The sequence below is a fragment of the Rattus rattus genome, chromosome 12 (genome assembly GCF_011064425.1).
Source record: "Rattus rattus isolate New Zealand chromosome 12, Rrattus_CSIRO_v1, whole genome shotgun sequence".
NCBI lineage: Eukaryota > Metazoa > Chordata > Mammalia > Rodentia > Muridae > Rattus > Rattus rattus.
In genome coordinates, this window is record NC_046165.1 from 69,219,622 (window position 1) to 69,244,018 (window position 24,397).

The 24,397-nt window shown below is 51.8% G+C and overlaps 3 protein-coding genes across 3 annotated transcripts; 1 reads left to right on the forward strand and 2 right to left on the reverse strand.

The window, feature by feature from the left end:
* The first annotated feature begins 128 nt into the window (after nt 1–128).
* On the forward strand, nt 129–15,948 carry Adcy4 (adenylate cyclase 4). Its single transcript, XM_032918149.1, has 26 exons — nt 129–225; nt 464–654; nt 2,087–2,284; nt 2,391–2,552; nt 3,166–3,315; nt 4,376–4,524; nt 4,601–4,712; nt 5,361–5,488; nt 5,623–5,781; nt 5,996–6,128; nt 6,308–6,481; nt 9,132–9,166; nt 9,279–9,365; nt 9,500–9,569; nt 10,134–10,231; nt 10,936–11,020; nt 11,136–11,273; nt 12,036–12,158; nt 12,386–12,570; nt 12,786–12,870; nt 13,477–13,635; nt 14,519–14,665; nt 14,916–15,023; nt 15,142–15,256; nt 15,537–15,661; nt 15,742–15,948. The coding sequence occupies exons 2-26, from the start codon at nt 496–498 to the stop codon at nt 15,886–15,888; spliced, it is 3,231 nt and encodes a 1,076-aa protein (XP_032774040.1). The 5' UTR covers nt 129–225; nt 464–495; the 3' UTR covers nt 15,889–15,948.
* A 749-nt stretch (nt 15,949–16,697) lies between these two features.
* Ltb4r (leukotriene B4 receptor) lies at nt 16,698–17,763 on the reverse strand. The gene has a single exon (XM_032918287.1). The coding sequence runs from the start codon at nt 17,761–17,763 to the stop codon at nt 16,708–16,710; it is 1,056 nt and encodes a 351-aa protein (XP_032774178.1). The 3' UTR covers nt 16,698–16,707.
* Nucleotides 17,764–21,709: 3,946 nt separating this feature from the next.
* On the reverse strand, nt 21,710–22,786 carry Ltb4r2 (leukotriene B4 receptor 2). Its single transcript, XM_032918404.1, has one exon. It carries the CDS (start codon nt 22,784–22,786, stop codon nt 21,710–21,712), a length of 1,077 nt encoding a protein of 358 aa, XP_032774295.1.
* Nucleotides 22,787–24,397: the final 1,611 nt, after the last annotated feature.

A 24,397-nucleotide genomic window follows, 5' to 3' on the forward strand; every position in this document is an offset into this window, starting at 1 on the left:
CTGGGCATGTGAAGCAGCCAGGGGAGTCCGGCTCCAGAACGGGAAGGGGCCGGACTGTATCGCGGGGAAGTGGGAGGGGGCCTTGGCGCCGAGAGGGAAGTGCCAGTCGCCCAGCAGGCCCTGAGCCACTAGCAAAGCAGCGAGGGTGAGTGGCAGCCAGCCTACCCAGGTTCCCTCCTGGAGCCTAGCTTTGCTACGAGAACTTCAGGAGCTTAACACAAAGCAGTGAGTTGATGGGTAAAGGGGCCCCTTCTCTTCAGCTCCAGCCATGATACTAGCATGGTATGGTTTGTAGGAAGGATAAAGAAGTCCTATCACATCTGGGAGCCCTATGAGAGAACACCTAGCAGGGAACCCTATTGCTATTGAAAGCTTAGTGGCTTGGGTGAGAGCGGCTCCGGGAGGGGTGGGAAAGTGCGGTGGGACGGGCTGGGTTCTTAACTCAGCGCCCTGTGGTCCCCAGGGCAGGGGCTCCGGGCTGGGGCGGGGGATATCATGGCCCGCCTCTTCAGTCCCCGGCCTCCTCCCAGCGAAGATCTCTTCTACGAGACTTACTACAGCCTGAGCCAACAGTATCCACTGCTAATTCTGCTTCTGGTCATTGTGCTCTGCGCGATCGTGGCACTGCCCGCCGTCGCCTGGGCCAGCGGCAGGGTAAGATGGGCTAGGTGTGGGAGCCTGCTCTAGGCAGGGGCTGCATCAGGCTGGGGACATTTGAAGGTCTGAGATTAGTGAAGTCTTTTAGTTAATAATGGGAACCGAAAAAAAGAAACAGTGAACCTCGTCGTGAATTGTGACTCGGTACATGTGACTGAACTCTCTACCCTCTAAGCCTAGCCTCTGGGTCTATACTAGGAAGTGAGTCCCAAATGCTTCTCACTGTGTTCTATTGGTTCTAGAGTAAATCCAACACCGGATTTTCCATTTTTCCAGAGAGGAAACTCTACTCACGTCCCTAGGGAGATTCATTTCCTGACTTTTTCTCTCCAGATTTGGGAATGTGGGGCTGCTAGCTATACCCATAGATTTCCAAAAGATGGTTTTTGCCTTTCTTCACCAATATATTTTTCCCCTCATTTTCATTCTGGGCAAGAAAGGGCAAATATTCTGCCCTAGGTTTCTCTTTCATTCCTTGGAGGCAAGGTGGGGCAAATGACTGGGCACAGCTAATCCCAAGTCCTGAAAGAGGGTTGAAGGGGAGGGTAGTGCTGACTTATAGGCTAGAGGAAAGGCGGCTACTTGGAACTCAGTGCTGGGATGGCAAAAGGTTGCAGAAACTTGGGCTGCCTGGGTAGACATTTGTGAAGTTTATCAGCATGACTTCAGAAGAGGGGATTCTTCTCCCAAGCAAATTAGCCATTTTGGATGGCATTCACCCCAAAAGCCAAACAGATGCTACTGTTCTCTTTTAACTGTGGGAATAGCCAGGCAAGTCTAGAATCCCAGCGCTTGAGAAATAGGGACAGGAGGACCAGGAGTTCAAATTCCTCAGCTGCAGTGAGTTGGAAGACAGCCCAAGCTACATGAGCCCCTGCCTCAAAACTAAACAAACAAGGAAAGACACCTGAGATGCAGAAAGAGCACAGCTCGCGAATAGTCAAGAGTAACCAGGTCTTCTGGGTAGCGCTCCCTGGTCCGACTGCCATGTTTGAGATATATTAGGTTGAGCCAGGTAAGACTGTTGATCTTTGTGGATTAAAACAGTTGGGTTTTAGACATTTCTTTTGGTTCAATCTAATGTGAAAAGCAGGCAACAGTGACCCCTTGTGGTTTTTTTTTTATTCATTTATCTAGTTTTGTGTGTGTGTGTGTGTGTGTGTGTGTGTGTGTGTGTGTGGGCGCAAAAGACAATTCGAAGGCATGACTTCTCATCTCTCACCACGTGGATTCTGGGAATTAAACATCAGGTTTGGTAGCAAGCACCCTTACCCACCGTACCATCTCACCAACCCTATATTCTTTGCGGACATGTGTTTCAGATACTTTGCCAAACTGGTTTGAAGGACACCTAATTTGATCCTTCTAACCTTGAGAGAACTTCAAAGTATCTCCTCCCAGCCTGGCTTCAGATATCGTCTCTCCACAGGAGCTGACCTCAGACCCAAGCTTCCTGACAACTGTGCTGTGTGCTTTGGGTGGCTTCTCCCTGCTTTTGGGGCTCGCTTCCCGGGAGCAGCAACTGCAGCGATGGACACGACCTCTTTCTGGCCTCATATGGGCTGCATTGCTGGCTCTGGGCTATGGGTTTCTATTCACTGGGGGTGTGGTGAGCGCCTGGGATCAGGTGAGGAGAATCACAGTCAAGGGCCTGGGGGAAGGTGGACCTCAAACTTAGACGGTATGCCTCACACGCACAACCCGGGCCTTCAGCTCCCCACGTCCTTCTCCAGGTGTCTTTTTTCCTCTTCATCATTTTCACCGTGTACGCCATGCTGCCCTTGGGCATGCGGGATGCTGCTGCCGCGGGGGTCATCTCATCCCTCTCACACCTGCTTGTCCTTGGACTGTACCTTGGGTGGCAGCCTGAGTCGCAGAGGGATCTGCTACCACAGGTAAAAATGCCAAGGGGTGCAGGTACTGTGCCCAGAGCTGGCTCAGCTGCGTGATAATGCTCTGAGCCTTTGCTGAGCTGAGACTCCAAGGCAGGGCTCAACCCTCGAGTGCAGGATCCAAGCACAGATACCTCACCCCACCCCACCCGCACACCCCGCTATAGCGACCTCTTGTGTCGCTGCTACATCAGTGCACCGTTCTTGCCTTAGCCAGAAGAGGGCACCATAGCCATGGGAAAATCAGTTAAGATTCTCTCGCAGGTACAAAAGTAAAAAACGCGGAGCATTCATGGAAAATGTGAATCAGAACTGGAGTAGTTTCTGGCAGATGGAATGGGCTCAAGAGACGAATATGGTAGAATAGCATTGTAGGCAGAGGAAATATGCTTGCACGATAGCGAGGCCTAAGCGGCCAGGTTGTCCCCACAGCCAAGAGTCTACAGCAGAGAGCGTGGAGGAGGAAAGCGAACAACTCCTCTGGATGGATGTCATAGAGTGGCCAGGCTCTCCTCATCCTGTTTTTGGAATCAACTCCAACTACACAGCTAGATTCCCCCGACTCACTAGGGTTGAGGGGAGTCGTACACTTTCTAAGCCTGGCCTTTGCCCACAGTTGGCAGCAAATGCGGTGTTGTTCCTGTGTGGGAACGTGGTGGGAGCATACCACAAGGCCCTGATGGAGCGAGCATTGCGCGCCACGTTCCGGGAAGCTCTTAGCTCCCTGCATTCACGCCGGAGGTTGGACACTGAGAAAAAGCACCAGGTCAGTAGGACCTAAATGGCAGAAAGGGACAGCAGTTCAGAAAGAACAGCTTTTGAGCACCTTCATTCTGAGTGGTTCTGGGTAATGCATTTGCCTTCCTCAAGTATTTTCCTCCTTCATACGAACCGTGACTGTTGCCAGGCCGTGGAAGATTGTTGCTAGCTATCAATTGAAACCCAGTGGGATAGCTGAGGGTAAGGCCCTGCTGCACAAGCCTGACGAGGTGGGTTCAGTTCCTAGAACCCAAGCAAAGGTAGACGGAGACAACGGACTCTGCAAAGCTGACCTCTGACCTCCACTCATATACACTGTGGCACATGTGCCCAGCTATGCATACACCATGCAGTAATGATAAAATCAAATCTTAGTCGGGTGGAGTGGTTCGCACCTCTATGATCAGCTCTTGGGAGGCAAAAGCAGACATTTCTCTGTGAGTTTGAGGCCACCCTGGTTTAGATAGTGAATTCCAGGCCATCCAGGGATACACAGTAAGATACTGTCTCAAGATGGTGGTGGTAGTGGTGGTGGTGGTGGTGGTGGTGATGATGATGATGATGATGATGATGATGGTGATGATGATGATGATGATGATGGTGATGATGATGATGATGATGATGATGATGAAAGTTATTATATGAAAGGAAGATTTCAAATGTAGGTGTTGATTTTAGTCCCTAAAAATGACCAAGATAAGGGGCTGGAGAGATGGCTCAGTGGTTAAGAGCACTGACTGCTCTTCTAGAGGTCCTGAGTTCAATTCCCAGCAACCACATGGTGGCTCACAACCATCTGTAATGGGATCCGATGCCCTCTTCTGGTGTGTCTGAAGACAGCTACAGTGTACTCATATACATAAAATAAATAAATAAATCTTTTTTTTAAAAAAAAATGACCAGGATAGACTGGGGTGCTGGAGTCCTGCTGGGTGGACTGGAAGGGTTGGGAGCTGCTGGTAGGTGGCATGTCATGGGTGAGAGCCTGAGAAATTTGATTGGCTAAGGTTCTTGGTTCTAGCGCACAGCAGGGTAGGAAGGGTGTCACTCATAGCGTCTTTCTCCAGGAGCACCTCCTCTTGTCTATCCTTCCTGCCTACCTGGCCCGAGAGATGAAGGCAGAGATCATGGCACGGCTGCAGGCTGGACAGAGCTCGCGGCCAGAGAACACAAACAACTTTCACAGCCTGTATGTCAAGAGGCACCAAGGAGTGAGGTATGAGGGAAGCCAGCGGGAGGGGAGGGACCCTGGGCTGCGGCCCGGCCCCAGTAACATGGCTTGCCCTGCACAGTGTGCTGTATGCTGACATCGTGGGCTTCACACGGCTGGCCAGCGAGTGTTCCCCTAAGGAGCTGGTGCTCATGCTCAATGAACTCTTCGGCAAGTTCGACCAAATTGCCAAGGTCAGAGGGGTTTCCCTTACCACCCAGGGGCCCTCAAATACCATATGCCCGGGAGCCTCTTGCAAAGAAAACACCCATCTTCTGAGAAGTCTTACACTGGGGCCAGAGCAAGCTCCCAAATAATGCAGTAGAGGTAGGGACTGCTCACAAACGCTCCCACTCAGGAAACTGTCACTATCCCCAAGAGATCTCTCCACATCTCACATCCTAAACACAGTGCCTCCACATCTCTGCAGAGCCTTCCAGACACTCTGACCTCGGGAGGCCTTTCCAGGAGAAGCTTCTGTTCCCTCTAACACAGCTCAGCACCTAATCAGACATAATGGATGGGAACATCCTAGCTTGGGGTTTGCTTCTATGCCCCTCATCCCGATTCTATTATCATGTGCTGATATTAATGCACAGTGCATAGACCCAAACTGGGGAGAACCACAGATACTCCAGCCTTTGATTATTCCTTCTGATGAAGACGTTGCCTAAGAGGCCTCCGTCAATCCCATATCCAGGGACGCCATAGATCTGACCTAGACATTCCAAACCTCAGAAGTTCTTCAGGAACGCCACAGTTGCTCCCCAACATCCCCAACTCCCTCCTACCCCTCTGGCCTCTAACCAGGTTCCTCTACACACCCACACACATACTCTCAGGAGCACGAATGCATGCGGATCAAGATCCTGGGAGACTGTTACTACTGTGTATCCGGGCTGCCCCTCTCACTGCCTGACCACGCCATCAATTGCGTGCGCATGGGACTGGACATGTGCCGGGCCATCAGGTCAGCTCGGGTGTGCGAGCAGGAGAAACTGAGAGCAATAGGTGCTGGAGGGAGTGTGGGAGGCAGGGCGGCAGAGTCCTCCCTGAGAAGAGGAGAATCGTGAAAACACTAAGCTTGTCCCGCACTCTGCTCAGGAAACTTCGGGTAGCCACCGGTGTGGATATCAACATGCGTGTCGGCGTGCACTCAGGCAGCGTCCTCTGTGGAGTCATCGGGCTACAGAAGTGGCAGTATGATGTCTGGTCCCATGATGTCACATTGGCCAACCATATGGAAGCAGGCGGCGTTCCAGGGTAAGTCTTGGAGCCTGGAACAGCTGTAGCCGGTTGAGTCTCTCACGTGCTGCTATTCTGTCCCCTAAGACGAGTGCAGGGAATTCTTAGTTGTTGGGACGCACTCCCTGTAACATGGGTCCTTTCTTGAAGACCCAGCTCTGGGAATGGTCTTTGAAAGAAACTAAAGGTTTAGAGGCCTTTCCTCCTGACTCTCACTGTTCCTTGCTTCTAGACGAGTGCACATCACAGGGGCCACGCTGGCCCTGCTAGCAGGAGCTTATGCTGTGGAGAGAGCAGACATGGAGCATCGAGACCCATACCTTCGGGAGCTAGGGGAACCCACATACCTGGTCATTGATCCTTGGGTAAAAGCTCAGCTTGGACCTCACAGGTTTGACCAAGCAAACCACCTAGTCAACAAAACCAGTCTTCTCTTTCATGCCAGAAACTGAGTTGCTACGTCGTGATGTGGGTGGAGCAAGCCTATAAGGATGTGGGAGAGTGGGGAAATATCTCCTTTTGACTCAGACTTCCCATGTCCCAGGCTGAGGAGGAAGACGAGAAGGGCACCGCGAGAGGATTGCTGTCTTCTCTGGAGGGGCATACGATGCGTCCGTCACTACTGATGACTCGTTATCTGGAGTCTTGGGGTGCAGCCAAGCCTTTCGCCCACCTAAGCCACGTCGACAGTCCTGCATCCACATCCACTCCACTCCCGGTGTGTATATTTCCATTATAGGCCCCATGCTTGGGGGAAATCAGCCTCCACTGTCCAAGAGGCTCCACCCCCAGCCTCCCCTCACCCACAATCAATCACTTGGCAGTGTGTGGCATTCCCGAACTGCCTGGTTGTCCCAGTCAGTGGCTCAGGCTTTCCCTTACCCTCCCTTCCAGTTCACCTAGAAATCCAAGCTCCCGTAGACACCATGCCCAGTGCACCTCAACCTCACGTTCCCTTTTTCAAAGGAAATATCTACCTAGACCCCACTTCCTTCTGATTCAACGCTCCCATGCCACCAGCAAATGCCTCTGTCAAGGTCCGCTACAGTTTCCTATTCTCTTTAATCCTTCCCAAAGTTAAGTTTGGGATGAAGCTAGGGCAGGGCCTCCTACTGCTGAACCTATTTGTAAGGGGGTAACCTGTGACCTTCACCCATAGTGAAGACTGTTGGATCTCTCCCACCCACAGCTTCTCGGGGTTGGTGCTTCTAAAAGCATGTACCTCAGCATACACTCCCCTGTTCTTCTCTCCCCCACCCAAACCCACTCCACACTCCAGCCACCTTTCTGAAGCTCTTCCAGAACATTCCTTCCCAGAACAACCTGGTTGGGTTTTTGAGGCATCGTCAGAGACTTCTACGTTCTATCCCCTCTCTTTCCTTTTCCATCAGGGTAGAAACAATTCTCGATATCAGTAAACAGCGGATTCTCAGGGCCCCTGGTAGTCGTAGCTCTAGGAAGGGCTTATTCTTAGAACATCAGCCTAGTGAAAGAAGAGGTCATAGGGGTTAAACAAGCAGGAGGAAGGAAGACTCTAGGAGCCCCACACCCTGTTGCAGAATGAGGCCTCCAAGGTGCAATGGGAGCAGTGTGTGGAGCTGGCCACAAACCCGAGGCCCACGAGAGACAACCGTGCATGCAATTCCTGCAATAACAAACCCATCAGAGTGTTGTGGATGCTAAGAAGTGTCAGAGTTGTAGGACAAGCACAGCTTGTTTGAGCGCATCTCTTTTTTTTTTCTTTTTCTTTTTTTTTTTATTCATTTATTATACATAAGTACACTGTAGCTGTCTTCAGATACACCAGAAGAGGGCATCAGATCTCTTTACAGATGGTTGTGAGCCACCATGTGGTTACTGGGAATTGAACTCAGGACCTCTGGAAGAGCAGTCAGTGCTCTTAACCGCTGAGCCATCTCTCCAGCCCCTGAGCACATCTCTTGGTTGAGACAGAGCCTCATCATCCCAGAAATCGGCCTCTGAAGATTCAGGAAGTCAGTCAAATATTAGCAATTCCAAAAATTGACCATTCTGTCTCTCCCTCCCTATCTCGTGCGTCCTAAGCTGACTTTGAACTCACCATGTGGTCAAGGGTGTCCTTGGAGTTTCTGATCTTCCTACCTCCACCTCTCAAGTGCAGAGATTACAGATGTGGTTCACCACACCCAATTTGAGGATTAAATGCAGGGCTCCTTGTTTTCTAGGCAAACATCTGCTTACTCCTAACAGCATGCACCTTTGGAGGTTGAGCAGTATTTGTGCCGAAATGTTCCATCCAAACACTGTTCTTGTCACCGTTTTGTCGTTTGAGACAAGACCGCACTGTGTAGCCCAAGTAGAAGCAACTATCCTGCCTCAGGCCTCCTGGGTGCTGGAATTAGATGATGCCACACCAACCTGTTGCTCACGTTTTTATGAATGCTTGAGTGTCAGACACTAGTATAATTCTTGAGAAGACAGAATGAATAGATATTGTTTCCTACTCTCATGTAATGATAGGCATAAGGGAATAGGTTCACAAAAGCCAAGCCTGGGCATATACACATACATAGGCCCCATGTCTAGCATCCACCACCCCAACCCCTCAGTGTCTCCTTCTCCCCCTTCTTCTCCTATACACCCAATTTTAATTTATAATCTCATTTCCATCAAATGAACCACGGAGGGTAAGACAGGATGGTCAGCTTCTTCTTGTACTGGCCTGGGGCACACAGAACATCCCTTTCTCCCTCAGCGGATGCTCTTTTATGCCCAGCCATTTTTATATCTTTGCATATACTATGTGTTCCCTTTGGTGAAGAAAAGAATGGACATATGGCTACAATCAAGCTGATTTCCCTTCCGTTTCTTTCTTCTCCATACCTCGTCAGCTACCTTGACCAGCTGTCAGCTCACCGTAGCTGACCTCACAATATTTTCTGTGTAGTCATTTAAGTTCAAGCCAATGAATTTTTTTTTGTTTTTGTTTTTTTGGTTTTTTTTTGGTTTTTTGGTTTTTTTTTTGGCATTCAAGGATGATGGGAAAGTCCTTGCTTTTAGAATTTGCTGTCTTCAAGGAGACACAGAACTAGCAGCCACCCAAATCTAAATATGATAAAGGGTTTTCCCATTAAGTGATGTTCTCCAAGAGGAAACAAGGGCTTTAGAGATGCCGGAAGGCATCATAGAGTTATGAAGAAATCGAGTTTGCAATGTTCCTTGCTGGGTAAGTGGGGTTTAGTATTGGATGGGATGGAGGCCATTAGAAACAGAAGCAACAGCCAGATCAAATACATACAGTCAAGGACATATGTAGACAATGTGATTGGGTTCACAATCTGTCTTAATGAAGAGGAGATACCATACCCCACCATGTGCTCTCTCCACAGGAAAAAGCCTTCAGCCCCCAGTGGAGCCTGGACCGGTGAGGAGACCTCGTCTTTGACAGTGGGGCATACTGGGTGGGTCCTCCCTAGAGGACTGCTTTGCTTTGTCTGGGCGATTTTGAGGTAAGGGACTTGGCTGTTACTGTGCAGGAGCCGCACCCCCCGCGGGCTACACGATGAACTGGACACTGGAGATGCCAAGTTCTTCCAGGTCATCGAACAACTCAACTCTCAAAAGTACGAAAAACAGGGGATCGGAAGCCCACCAGCGGTGGGGTGGAGGAGGGTGGGTGCTCCCCTGAGGGTCCTCCACCTGCCCTGCCCTGCCCTGCTCCATCCTGCCCGTGCTTACACCCCCTTCCTCACACCAGACAGTGGAAACAGTCGAAGGACTTCAACCTCCTGACGCTCTACTTCAGAGAGAAGGAGATGGAGAAACAGGTGGGCTGGAGAGAGGAACACACCAAAAGACTTCCAGCCTTGGCCCCTGCCCCTGGGAAGGTTTAGGACTCCTACCCCTTACCTGCCTTCCCCAGGTCTGCATAGTTTTTGACCCTAGGAGAAGGAGATTGTGCTTCTCCTAGGAACGTCATACCACGTGTGGTGGTACAGGCCTGTAAGTAGGTGACAGGGGCGGAGGGATCAGGAGTTCAAGGTCATCGTGGGCTACACAGGGAATCTGAGGCCAACCCAGGTTACGTGATTTTTTTTTCTTTTTTTCGGAGCTGGGGACCGAACCCAGGGCCTTGCGCTTGCTAGGCAAGTGCTCTACCACTGAGCTAAATCCCCAACCCAGTGATTTTTTATTTTGAAATTTCATCTGTAGAATGAGTTATTTGGGTAGGTAGTAAACAGAGTGGGGACATCTTGACGAAAACTGGCAGGGCTACATAGCTGAATTAGAGGGTGGAGAGCGAGGCTGGGGACCCACCCCTTGCCTGAGGTTGATACCTTCTGGGCACGCTCAGTGCCAGCACCTGGTCACCATCTACGCTTTGCCTCCAGTATCGGCTGTCTGCGCTCCCCGCCTTCAAATACTACGCAGCCTGCACCTTCCTGGTTTTTCTGTCCAACTTCACAATCCAAATGCTGGTGACAACCAGGTGAGATAACTGCAGGCTTCTTCTCTGTAGAACCCTTCGCCCCTCCTGACCCATGACCCACACTTTCTTTCTTTGGTGCCTTCCCCTGCAAGTTAGACACTCAGCCACATCCTCTGGAGGTTAGGCAATAATCACAGTCCTCATCTTAATGCACGCCCTGGGGCTAGGGCTGTAACTGAGTGGAAAGAGACTGCATCCGTTTCATGAGGCCTTAGGGTCAGCTCTTGAACAACAACAACAACAACAACAACAAAACCAACCAACCAAACAAACAAAACAACCTGACCACTTTCAACCCCTCATATCTTTAGACAGTAACATCGTCCCTGTGATGTTGCCTTCTTATCAAGAAGCCCAACTCTCACAGCAAATGACTGAGATCTAAGATAAGCCCTCAAGTCTAAGCCTCTTTGAAGAGTAAGGTCTTGTTCAACATTCAGAAGGTTAAAGGGCTTCAGCTCAGAGGTTGATCTGATTCAGCGATGGCCTTCTTGTGAACCCTCCTCCTCCTTCATTCTTGTCCAGACTTCATTGGTTCCTAGTCCATTGAAATACGGCTCTGGACTGTTCGGTTCCTAGGACATTATGTCCTATCTTGGACACCGCCAGTGGCTAACCCCTAGCTCCCAACCAGATGGTGGGCACAGCCCCTCACAGCTCAGCTCATCCTAGCACCTCAAAGCCTCCCTCTTGTCTTCTCTTAGGCCCCCAGCTCTGGCCACCACCTACAGCATCACCTTCCTTCTCTTCCTTCTCCTCCTCTTCGTCTGCTTCTCAGAGCACCTGACGGTAAAGAGGTCTGGGGAGGTGAGGGTTGCAAGCCGGAGCCCTAGCCTTGACCCAGCCTGAAGAAGGAGCCCGGGTCAAGGCTCCCGCAGCCATGACACCTGTTCTCCTTCCACAGAAGTGCGTCCAGAAAGGTCCCAAGATGTTGCACTGGCTGCCTGCGCTGTCTGTCCTGGTGGCCACACGGCCGGGATTGCGAGTAGCCCTGGGCACAGCCACCATCCTCCTGGTGTTCACTATGGCCGTCGTCAGCCTGGTGAGGATAAAGGGGATTGGTTCTATCTACCGCCATCCGGGCTACTGGGCCTGTTGGGAGTTGAAAGGGAATCCCTCAGACCAAAGGATGCTGGGAGGGGTGTGTGTGTGTGTGTGTGTGTGTGTGTGTGTGTGTGTGTGTGTGTGTCCTGCCCTCCAGGAATAATCATTTATTATAATGATTATAATAAATAATAATCATTGTTAACATTTAGTTGAATGTTCTATCTTTTCTGCCTCTGTAGGCACACATCATTCTTAACTTACTTGGCTGAGTTTACAGAATTTATAATTGCTCCTAGAATTTAATAGGAACCATCCCCTGGCCAAATTACAAAACTAACAGAGGTTGGGGATTTAGCTCAGTGGTAGAGCGCTTGCCTAGGAAGCGCAAGGCCCTGGGTTCAGTCCCCAGCTCCGAAAAAAAAAAAAAAAAAGAACCAAAACTAACTAACTAATTAACTAAATAAATAAATACATAAATAAAGGAATAAAGGAATGAAGAAAGGAAGGTGGGCTAGGGTGGTTAAATAGTTGGCAAGAGCTGGCAGTGGTTTACTGACCTACTTGCATTCATGACAATTCTCACAAGCTCTCCTGCCAGTAAGGACCCACCTGAAGTTCTCTTAACCAATCAGGAGTGGCAGAATAAACCCCCTTTGAGGAGGCTGACTTTAACCTATCCCTAGCTCAGGGGCAACCCAGCTGAAGCCTCCTTTGTGCCCAAGGTGTTCACTGCCCTTTGGCTCGTCTCCTTCTGTAGCTCTTCTTACCAGTGTCGTCAGACTGCCCTTTCCTGGCTCCCAATGTGTCGTCTGTGGCTTTCAATACTTCCTGGGAGCTGCCAGCGTCCCTGCCTCTCATCAGCATCCCAGTGAGTGTTTTTGTGCAGCCCTGGGTCTCCTTCCCCATACCCTTCCTCATTCGTCCCCAAACGCATAAGCTAAAGGGTACTCCATCCAAGAGCCATGAGTCACATCTAGTGCCTGTTTACGTGAATGACAGCCCTATGGCCCGAGAGCCCCTGTGCCCTGGGAGAATGGGGACCCTAGGCATCCTCCCCGGACATCTAGGGGATGTGCCCACCTCTGACCACCGTCCCCGGCCCCACAGTACTCCATGCACTGCTGCGTGCTGGGTTTCCTTTCCTGCTCCCTTTTTCTGCACATGAGCTTCGAACTGAAGCTGCTTCTGCTTCTGCTGTGGCTGGTGGCGTCTTGTTCCCTGTTTCTGCACTCCCACGCCTGGCTGTCCGACTGCCTCATTGCCCACCTTTATCAAGGCTCGCTGGGCTCCAGGTATGTACAGTCAAGTCTCGGGACACACTTGCTCTAGCCCTCGGGAGCGTGGCGAGATGGGACACAGCAGACTGTCCTTACTCCACAGACCTGAGCCACCCATGAGGTGAAGGGGAGGGGGTGCCGAGGGCTCCGGGGGCACTGGGAACTGGAAGGAGGAAGGAGGCCATCAGGAAGGGATGGGGCAAGCAACAAATCTCACTCTGATCTCTCAGGCCGGGGGTACTGAAGGAACCGAAACTGATGGGAGCTATCTACTTCTTCATCTTCTTCTTCACGCTCCTCGTCCTGGCTCGGCAGGTATTTCTCTCCTCCTTTCTTTACGATGTATTCATTTATTATATATAACTACACTGCAGCTGTCTTCAGACACACCAGAAGAGGGCATCAGATCCCATTCCAGATGGTTCTGAGCCACCATGGGGTTGCTGGGACTTGAACTCAGGACCTCTGGAGGAGCAGTCAGTGCTCTTAACCGCTGAGCCATCTCTCCAGCCCAGCTTTCAACTCAATCCTCCAGGGATTCCCTGTGAATGGCTGCGGCTGGGGTCCCACATTGGTAATTTGTCTTCCTCACCTCAGGGCTGAGCCTAAGTAATCTATCCACTGGAAACGTCCAAGAGAGACTTCCGACTCTGTTTCTTACTTCTCTACTCTCTAAATACCTCAAGTTCTTACCATCACTACCCTCCCCTCTCCTACCCCCAGATCTAAGAAAAACTATGGTTTCCAAAACAAACAAACAAACAAACAAATAAATAAATAAATAAATAAAGTCTGCTGCCAGTTCTGTAGAATCTAATTTGAAATAGACCTTAAAAGTCATCTCTCTCTTGTACCTCGACCCTTACTTACTTATAAGCAGGATATGGGGGTTACTGGGGGGTCACTTCTCTATTATCCTAGAATGAGTATTACTGTCGCCTGGACTTCCTATGGAAAAAGAAACTGAGGCAGGAGCGAGAGGAGACTGAGACAATGGAGAACCTGACCCGGCTCCTCCTGGAGAATGTACTCCCTGCACACGTGGCGCCCCAGTTCATCGGCCAGAACCGGCGCAATGAGGTGACTTCCAGACCCACGCTCCAGAGCCCCAGATGCTATTGGGACCAAGCTTGGGTGAAACTCTTGGATCTTCCTCATTCTTCCTGGGGTCACTACAGAGTGGGTCAGGTCAAGCCCCTGTCTTGTCAGAGTGTAATCTTGGACTTAGCCCTTGGGGACCACAGAATCTGTGCTTTGAGTTCTTGTTTAGAAGGAACATCTTTTGGACTAATAACTCAGTGGTAGAGCCTGCCTACTGAGCAGGAGGCCCATGGCAGGGGAAAAAGGATGAGGGAGGGAAGAAGAGGAGAAGGAAGAACAGGAGGAGGAGAAAGAAGCAAGCAAGCATTTTTCCAAGTCATGACCATGCCATCCCTTTAAGAAGCTTAGTCAAATAGTGCTGGAATTGTCTAAAGAGCGGTTCCCGGGGTTGGGGATTTAGCTCAGTGGTAGAGCACTTGCCTAGCAAGCAAGGCCCTGGGTTCAGTCCCCAGCTCGGAAAAAAAAAAAAAAAAAAAAGAAAAGAAAAAAAAAAAAAAGAGCAGTTCCCCCATCCCCCCAGCTCTGCACTACTCAGTATGGTAGCTGTTAGCCACACGTGGCCATTCAGACTTAAATTTTAATTAATTAAAATAAAAATTCAGTTCTCTGGGGCTTACTGGGTAAATCCCGGCAACATGGAGCCCACATAAAGGAGGAAGGAGAGAATTCAGTCCTGAAAGCTGTCCTCTGAGCTCTACATACATGCTACGGCATTCAGATAGACAGACAGACACACACACCACACACCACACACCACACACCACACACCACACACACCACACCCTGAGTCCTGCCGTAGCTCCTCTCCAGCTGAGGAGAGGCTGTCCTGGGTGCTGAGTCTCACCCTTCCTCCTGTTTGCAGGACCTCTACCATCAGTCGTACGAATGTGTTTGTGTCCTCTTTGCATCCATCCCAGACTTTAAGGAATTCTACTCGGAGTCCAACATCAACCATGAGGGGCTAGAGTGTCTGCGGCTGCTCAATGAGATCATTGCCGACTTTGATGAGGTCCAACCTCCCGTCAGCTCTTCCTCTCACTTGGCTCTCCTGACCATGAGGCCTCGCCTACTCCCCCGACATCTCTGACCCTCCCTGTCCTCTGATGCACAAGCTCTATCCCTCCATAAACCAACCTTCTCCTTCCCACCATCATCTCCAGCCCTCTGAAGCCTGCTCCAAAGGCCTGCAGCAGGCTTTTGGAGAAGGAAGGGATGGTGAAAGGAAGAGGGACAGGAAACACGGCCTCTTTTCTCTACAGCTGCTCTCCAAGCCAAAGTTCAGTGGAGTAGAGAAGATCAAAACTATCGGCAGCACCTACATGGCGGCCACAGGCCTAAATGCCACCCCTGGGCAGGACGCACAACAGGTACAGTAGCTCTTTCCAATCAACCCTATCGTGGGCTTCCATTGGTGCGCTTATTCACAAGTTGAACTTTTTTCTGTGCCCTCATTGGCCCATCGTGGTGGGTGGACCCAATTACCAGGACGCTGAGAGAAGCTGCAGCCATCTGGGCACCATGGTGGAATTTGCAGTGGCCCTGGGGTCTAAGCTGGGTGTCATCAATAAGCACTCGTTCAACAACTTCCGCCTGCGTGTGGGTGAGGGACCTCCTTTGCTGGCGGAATATGGCACCTCCTCTCCCCTCTCCGAGTCCTTCATTGGCTACTCTCTAGCTCATCCCTGGACACCCCTCTTCAGACTTACTCCCTGGGCTGAAGCATAAAGCTGCTAGTCCAAGAGCTAAGAGAATCACCCTTCCCCTCCCTATCTACTCCCATCCAACCCCAAAGACTCTCTTATAAAACAGCCTGATCTCCCCATTTCCCCTAATCTTCTTCTCTAGCATGCCTCCCCATCAAAGCCCACATTTCTTATCAGGGTTAAACCATGGACCAGTCGTAGCAGGGGTGATTGGGGCGCAGAAGCCACAATATGACATCTGGGGGAATACGGTGAACGTGGCCAGCCGCATGGAGAGCACAGGAGTTCTCGGCAAGATCCAAGTGAGAACCACGTCGGAGGCATCAGGGAGGGGACAAGGATAAGGCCACTCTACGCTCCCTTACCCCTCTCCCAATTGCAGGTGACCGAGGAAACAGCAAGGGCCCTGCAATCCCTGGGTTACACATGCTACAGCCGAGGTGTCATCAAGGTCAAGGGCAAAGGGCAACTCTGTACCTACTTCCTGAACACAGACCTGACACGAACCGGATCTCCCTCAGCATCCTAGACACCTGAGCTCCCCTCCTCCAAGATCCTCAGTAAAATGTCTCCAGGCATCTGAAACCTATGGATTGGACACTATTTTTTTTTTCCCTAGCTGTCTTCCTAGGCCTCTCTTTCTGGGAGACCTTGTTTTACTGGGGTTTGCTTCATGGCAGGTACTGACATCCAGAATTCTGGATGGTAGCGTCTGATGACCAGAGTCCCCAGGGAGACTTCCTTGGGAGGTAGAGAGAAGAAAAAGCCACCCCCCAGGACTCTGCTAAGAGGATGAAGGCCACTGGCAGGAAGTTAGGTTTGAACTAGGAAGGATACTCACCATGAACTTGAGCAAAGACATTTCACAAGAGCTGGTGTTCTCCGAAGGTCTCTGAGTCACGCGTGACTCTGGCGTGATGAGCTCACACAACAAGAGTTCTCGTAACGAACTCCTTCAGGAGTCAGTAGTGTGTTTCTACTGACGTATTTCAGAATTAGGAACATAGGGTTGTATCTGCCATGTGTCTCTTGCAAAATTGTAAATCACGGGGAACTAAGGGAACTGTTGAGAGGGACTCCACCAGAGTGGTCCCTCTGTGGGACCAGTAAAGACCCTAGTACCCCCACAATACACACCTCACTCACAGGCTTAACCTGACTTTAGACTTTAGTTTTAATCGTAAAGCTGCCTGCAGAAGCCAGGACAGAGCATGCTATCTCTCTGCCCTGACTTGCCCCACCCCTCCCTCTTTTCCACTTTAGCCCAGTCCCCAACATGTTCTCCTCCAGGTACAGAAGTGGGTCAGGCCCAAGTTATGAGTTGTGTCGTAACCCAACCTACTACAGTTCACTTCGAAGATTCAGGAGGGGTGGAGGAAGTCATGAAGCTGTCGGCGGGGCCCGGTTCAGGACAGGTGGGTGTGGCCTTCTGGGTCTGGACCAAAGTGCCTCCGCGACGGGTGCTGGACACCTCGGAGCCAGTGCCCTCGAGCAGCTTGACTACGAAGCCCACGCCCGCCGAACGCAGCAGGCCGCCGCCTGCGCACGCGTACAGCACCGGGTTCACGCTGCTGCTCAGGAAGGCCAGCGCGATCAGCACGTAGCGGGCCAGCTTCAGACGCTGCCCAGCAGGGCTGTTCTTGTCCCAGCCGGCCAGCGTGCGGCCGGCTTCCACCAGGTTCACCAGGTGATAAGGCAGCCAGAAGGCGGCGAAGGCCAGGATAATGAGCACCACCAGGCGACCGGTGCGGCGGCTGCGGCGGAAGCGCCGAGCCTGCAGTCTGCGCCCGATGTCAGAGTAGCTGGCCACCACCGCCAGGAAGGGCAGCAGGAAGCCCGTGATGGCTTCAAAGAGCAGATGGAAGACTTTATGCCCGTCGCTGGGATACCTCGAGTCGCAGATCAACGTCTTGTTCTTGGGTGTTACTGTGCGGTACACAAGGACCGGTATGGCCAGCAGAAAAGACACCACCCAGATACCTGCCAGCACCCATCGGGCAAAGGCTTTAGTACGAACCTTTTGGGACACAAAGGGGCGGGCAACTGCCAGTGAGCGGTCCAGGCTCATGATAGTGATAAGCAGGACGCTGGCGTACATGCTTACTCCACAGACATAGTGACACAGGCGGCAACCGGTCACTTCAAAACTCCAGGTGCCCCGAGCCAGAAAGTGTAGGAAAAAGGGAGCAGTGAGCAACACGGCCAGGTCGGCCAGGGCCAAGTTCAGCACCAGCAGGGCGGTGACAGAGCGTTTCTGCATCCTCTTCAGGATGCTCCACACGACAAAGCTATTGCCGGGAAGCCCCACAACCAGGGCCACAGACAGCAGGACAATGGGCAGCAGAGACAGGGACATGCCACCAGGAGAAGAAGTTGCTGCAGTAGATGTAGTGTTTGCAGCCATCAAAAGGTCCTAGAGAGTGAAAGTGGACACACCCATGAGGGGAAGCCAAAGGATCCTTGACACACACACCCCATTTCACATTAGCATGAGTAGTTTAGTCTCCAAAATCAGACGTTTCAGAGGCACCTTCAAAATGTATCAGCCCATCCCTGTCAACCTCATTGTCCTAAAGGCACTTGGCTGAATAGAAAGACTAATTTCCTAACCGGGCTATGGGGCCCCTTCTTTGCCACAGACCCAGTTGTGAAAGGAACAGCAACAGCAGTATTTCCAGAACCCTTCACATTCGTCCCCTTAAGAGACCCTGGAACCCAGCACCAGACCGCTGGACTCTCCTCAGCACGGTGCACACCTTTTGAAAGGCCAACTAACTCTTCTGTCTCCCAAGAGCCACCGTCCACTTTCTCCAGTCGCCTACCCACTCTCTCTAGAGCTGACCACAGGGCACCAGGAAGAACAGGGCCCGTAAGAGCTAATGGACTAGCCCCGAGAACCCTCCCTTTACAGTGGTCAGGCTTCCTTTGGGGATTCTGCCTCACCATCTCTCCAAGCCATACTTCACACACACACACACACACACACACACACACACACACACACACACACACACCCATACTGACAAACACTCATACATACACTCACATACACACACTCACACACAAGACACACTGACACACTCACATATACACAAGCACACTGACACACCGTACTGACATGCACTCTTATACACACAACACACATACACACACACATACACACCGTACTGACACTCATACATACACTCACATACACGCACACTAATACACAAAACACAGACACACTCAGTACACACATATACCATACTGACACACACTCACAAACACACACACACACACACACACACACACACACACCATCCCATTCCTAGGATACTTACAGGGTTTTTCAGATGCTGATCAGAAGGTAACACACGTCTAGTAGTTGGATATACAGTCCTTGAATCTGTCTTAGTGCTAGGGTCTTGGTCCCACTTCTAGGTCTGTCAGCTAAGACAGCCAGAGAGGAAGTACCACAGAGCAGAGCAAAGGAGGCAGGGGCGGGGGAGCATCTTCCTGAGGGTGAGGCTGAAAACCCCCACACCTCCCTCCACTGTTGGGGAGGGACAGTCTGTGTTCCAGAGCAGTCCAGAAGGGACGAAGACTCTTTGGGTGGGGCTAAGTGAGTAGTAGCCAGGAAAGGGCAGCTGAGATAGGAAAGAGGGGTGCCAGGAGTGACTTGGCTTGGGGTGTGGTCTAAAAGTGCAAGTCTGGACTGGAGAAGTGAACAACATTACGGACTGTATCGTAGGAGAAGGAAGCAAGGCAGAAGGAGAAGATTGAGACTGCTGATTAAAAAAAATATATTATCGGGGCTGGGGATTTAGCTCAGTGGTAGAGCGCTTGCCTAGGAAGCGCAAGGCCCTGGGTTCGGGTCCCCAGCTCTGAAAAAAAAAAGAAAAAAAAAAAAAAATATTATCTTTGTACTTCACATTAACAACGTGCGCAAGGCGTGGTTTTTAGATTAATGGGTTTTTAGATTAGGTTGACCACCTATGTTCTGTGTATTGTTACGAGTTAGGGTAACATCATCATGATCTAAAAACAGCATATTGGGGTCAAGGCCACCGTAGGCTATATGAGATTGAGAGGCAGATCCACAGACACAGGACGGGAGGGGGCATAAAGAGAAAGAATATCAATGAGAATGTAAAAAAAAAATGAACAAAGGGAACCACAGCCTGTTTTTGGCTTCAGGTCAGACCATGACTGTGGTGTGGTTATAGGAAACAGCCATGCCCAGCACTGCTCTCTCCAGGTTAGCCAATTCTCCATTCTTTGAGAGAGACACCAAAGTCTAAGTGATCTCCTTTGTGACACAAAGCACCGAGGTCTTCCCCTTACCTTAGCCACTTGACCATTTAGTAGCCCTGGTGGACCTTCTTACTGGGATCTAGGCAAGAATCCACATCCCTTTCCTACATCCACACAGCCTCGCGCCCTCTAGTTTCAACTCTGACAGAGTATGGGCTAAGCTAGGGGATGGTGAGAACATCAAGCAAGAAGAGACAGGATGGCCCAGGGCCAGCAGCGCCGCCCTCCAGCCCTGCCATGAGAGCATCTAAGAATTTGGAAAATTACACAGCCACCACAGCGTTACCCTTCTACTCCCCTCAGTGAAAGAAAGGATGCTGGCTCTCCTTGAAGTGTGGCACCAAGAACACATCCCTTCAGTCTGCCAGGAGCCTTTCTGTTTGTCTTTTGACTTGTCACTTCTCAGAAAAGGTGAAAGGTGGCAAAAGGGTGGTCACTGGCGTCCCTTATGTTCTTTCTCCAGTGCCCTCACTTGCTGAACAGTGAGAAAAGCCAGATCAGCACTGACCCAGTAACTGTGAGGCAGAGGATATGATGAAAAGGGGGGCTAAACCACAGCAAGAACAGAGGGCAGCGTTGAGGAAGGATCTCTCTGACCACACGGGGTGTGTAAGGTGAAGAGTGTACAACAGGGGAAGTTCAGGAGAGCCTGCTCCAGAGCACCAGGGCAGGAAGGATTCCGTGTTTCAGAATGAAGGTTTGGGCTCAGAGCTCTGGGGTCCGCCCCAGCCCTTCCAAGCCGGTGGTGGGTTCTCTGCACTCTCTCCCTGGGTTTTCCTCACCCCTTCTTCCTTGGGAAGCAGTCTTTCCTCCTCCTCCTCCTCCTCCTGAGCCCAGGCGTGCTAAGCACACTTCCTGATTCAGAAGTCACATCAACCCTGCTTTTGGTGTTTGCAGCATGACCCTGGACACTGTGTCAGCCTCTGCCTGAAGGGTGAGAAACGTCACTGAAGTGGAGCCCAGAGTAGCTGCTTGGGAGATCAGCTGTCTCAGCTTGCTGGGGACTGAAGTGTGTGAGAACAAGGAATTTGGAGGGCTAGTAAGAGCGTTGTGAGCCAACTAGGATGGATTGGTCATGTGTGTGCTCATGATGCTACCTAAAGGAAAAAAGAAAAACAAACTTGCATTCGACTGTTCCCCAAATCAAAAGGGTCATTCAGGTTTTAGATCTGATAATAAGGAGATTTCAAAAGATGGCGGCTAGAAGTAATGGAGAAGGGTTAGAAGCATCTAACACCTTGGGAAGAGGGAAAGCAACAGAGAGAAAAGATGGAGAAGGGAAAGGTACCACTGGCCTGAACGTGTCTTTCAGTTTCCCAGATATTCCTGCAATTCCCCACACCTCTTCCTCAGTGACTTTCAAAACTCCTCTTATAAAGCAAGTTCTGGTTCCTGGGCTTCTTCATAGGCCTGGTGGCTTTTAGTGAATATGTAGGCATGAGCCCAGGGTCAGAGGGAAGGATTAAGTCTTGGGTTCCTAGGTTCCTGCACCCCCATTCAGCTCACTGCCAACTACCAGTAAGACAGAACACTTTCCCTTCACACTACACAGATTTCCTTCCCCACTCGTAGGCCAGTTTCTTCCTCCTAAATGCTTCTTAGAATAGATTTTATCCACCCCCATCCAAACTCTACAGTGGTTCTCCAGATAGGCCTGGGGAATCAGGTAACCTGGATGGGGAGGCAGGGCAGAAGCCTGCTGAAGACTGACACCATCCAGTCCTGGCCTGTCTCGGTAGAGAATGAGATGGTTTCAGTACAATCCAGAAACACACTTAATGTGTTCCTGCGAATGGCTTCCCAGTGCGGTTCACAAGAATAGGTCCTGGCAACGTGTAGGTGGTGTTGGTACCCGGATCCAGGCTGCACTGCAAGCACAAATTTTGAACATAGGACACAGTCATCCTCACAACCCTATGGTTTGGAGGAATCAGGGCTAGATGGAGAAATCCTTATTCAGCCAAACTGCAATCAGAGAAAGGTCCCCCAAGTACACCAGAGTCCTGGGAACAATAAAAAATGATAGGGGAGCCCCGAAGTGGGGTTTGGGGTCTTGTCTACCATTCCTGACTGTCTTTCTCCATCCTGCCCCCACCTCCAGGGTCTCCATAGCCCCTGCCCTGACCCACTACTTTCAGCCTAGGAGTAGTTCGGAGCTCCATGGTACCCTCCCTAGAGCGGCTGCCTACTCGGGCCTCCCCAGAGCCTTCGAAGAGTCGAGTGAGGAACCGAGGCCCCGCCCGCGGCAGTAAATCACCCGCAGTAAAGACGTAGAGCACCGGGTTGACGCTGGAACTAAAGAAAGCCAAGGCTGTAGTTCCAGCGCGCGCTGCCTGGCCCGCCCCACCGAGCCTGGCTAGGGGTCCTTCCGGCGGAGCGAGCGCGGCCACGGCCTGTAGGAGATTGACCGCGTGGTAGGGGGCCCAGAGCAAGCCAAAGGCCAGTACGATGGCGCTCACCAGACGACCCACCCGCGTGCCTTGTCGCCCCGAGCCCCAGCGCGCTCCCCGCAACCGCGCCAGCGTCACGCCGTAGCAGCCGAGCACGGTCCCAAAAGGCAGGACGAAGGCAGTCAGGGTCTCCAGGCTCAGATGAGCTGCAGCGTGCACGGCCGATGGGTGGCACAATTGACACACGCGATCACCCCAGAGGTGGCGGTAGACCGCGGCCGGGACGGCGAGCACCAGGGCGGCCAGCCAGACCCCCAGCAGCAGGCGGCGGGCCAGGGCCGGGCTGCGAAGTCGGGGAGCCAGGAAAGGCCGAGTGACCGCTAGACAGCGCTGCAGGCTGAGCAGGCCGGTGAGCAGCACGCTGGCGTACATGCTGAGCGCGCACACGTAGTACACTGCCTTGCAGCCCACCTGGCCCAGGGGCCAAGCCTGTCGGCTCAGGAAGGCCACAAAGAGCGGCGTGAGCAGCAGCACCGCGCCGTCGGCTAGCGCCAGATGCAGCACAAGTGTGGCTGCTAGTGGCCGCCCGGCGGTGGGCCGCCAGCCCGCCAAGCTCCACACTACGAAGCCATTGCCTGGCAGTCCCAGCAACGCCGCCAGCAGGAGAAAGGCAGTGCCGGTGGCCCGCGAGCCCTTCCAACTCAGCAGCGTCTCATTCCCAGGCGGACGGTAGCAGACAGACATCCTTCTAGAGGGGGAGCTGCAAGAATCCACGGAATGGGACATTCAGGGTTGGGGCAAAGGCCCACACTGCCTCTGGTGCTAGATGAGAAGGAACCGTGCCGCCCCCTCCCCCAAGGTCTCTGTAGCTTCCCTCTCTTCTCTCCAAGAAACCAATTCAAACCGCTCTGAGGAGCCTGTGGCTTCTGTTCTCTGTCAGCTAACCTTCCCTGCTCTTGATGTTCCCAGAGGCCGTTGGTACTAAAGCACTGGTGTTTTCCAGTTCTACTGTAGACAGTCCTTGCCTCCCCGTCTAGCCTTCTGTATACCGGCCTCTGTATCCAATCCCAGTCATTAGATCTCAGTGCTAAGGCGGCTGGTAGGGAGGGAGTACAGGAGAATGGGCAGACCTACTTACCCAGCTGGGAGAGAACAGCGGTGAGCGGTGCAGAGAGATTTAGGGAGGCTGACAAGTGAAGCTGGCTGAGGTCCCTAATCCTGCCCGAGAGAATGAGGCGAGAATGAAGAGGGACAAGATGGTGCTCACCCTGGGCCCTCCTTCATCCTACTCCTTCCCATCACTGACAGGCCCAGGCACGTGGAGGCCAGCCTCCCCAGGAAGCAGGATAAGGCTGGAGAGGTGCAGAGAAGGCGCTCAGCCTGCGGAGAAGAGTAGGCGTACCTGCTAACAGCTACTCCCACATCTCCCCCACCTCTGGGCCCAGTTGTTCCAGTCCACCTTCTGCAGTGTTTATGGTGCTCTAGCCTTCACGGCTTGCAGGCAACAGAAAAGCAACCCAAACAAGGCACTCTCCTGGCCGCTCTCCCTCTGCTTGTTTCAGCCTCCTGTCCCTGTGGAGTGTCCTCAGCTTCAGTCTCTTTGGGGGCCCTGCAATGGTGACTTTTCAGTGCGAGACATGATGCTCAGTCCTAAGGCCAAGCATGTAGGTAGAAAGAGCCTTCTACCTGGTTTGGGGGTGGAGAGAATGACATACGGGGGACGGAGCATATTAAGATCAGGAAGGGGAGGGGCTGGAGAGATGGCTCAGTGGTTAACAACACTTGCTGCTCTGCCAGAGGACCTGGGTTTGCTTTCCAGCAGCTCACAGCTATTTAGAATTCTAGCTCCATGGATTCTAATACTGTCTGACACACAGACACCCCACATCAGGAAAAGAAGATCAATTCAATGCATTGCACCCCATCACTAGCCATCAGGGCCTGAGGTATACAGAATACCTAAGGCAAAATAATTCTAGGGCAAGCCCACTGCTGGAGGGTTTCCCCAGAGGCATTATGCCCCTGTAATTTGCCCTGATTGGTGCCTGAGTGGCCCTGGCTGGGGCTCCAGCTGGCATGAGAACTGAAGCTGGCTAGGTCACAAAGCTGTCCAGGTACTGTGTGTGTTTCTCAGGACTCAGGAAGCTAGGGAACTGTGAGAATCTGGGAGGCTCCCAGTCAGGAAAACAGGGACTGTGCCCATTTAAGGGGTTTATTAACAGTAAACCTCAGTTTCTGTGCAATTGTCCACTGTAGCTACAATCGACATCAGAAATAAAACCTTGGGCATCGCAACGAAAATTCTTAGGCTGGGGAGAGGCTCAGTCAGCAAAGTCCTTGCTGCACAGGATGAGG

What these genes read in the sequence shown, in the direction of transcription:
- Adcy4 (XM_032918149.1), top strand. Translation starts at nt 496, where the DNA reads ATGGCCCGCCTCTTCAGTCCCCGGCCTCCTCCCAGCGAAGATCTCTTC. An exon ending in GACATGTGCCGGGCCATCAG is followed by an intron (nt 5,489 to 5,622) that starts GTCAGCTCGGGT and finishes CACTCTGCTCAG; the next exon opens with GAAACTTCGGGTAGCCACCG. An exon ending in GCCAGAACCGGCGCAATGAG is followed by an intron (nt 13,636 to 14,518) that starts GTGACTTCCAGA and finishes TCCTGTTTGCAG; the next exon opens with GACCTCTACCATCAGTCGTA.
- Ltb4r (XM_032918287.1), bottom strand. Translation starts at nt 17,763, where the DNA reads ATGGCTGCAAACACTACATCTACTGCAGCAACTTCTTCTCCTGGTGGC.
- Ltb4r2 (XM_032918404.1), bottom strand. Translation starts at nt 22,786, where the DNA reads ATGTCTGTCTGCTACCGTCCGCCTGGGAATGAGACGCTGCTGAGTTGG.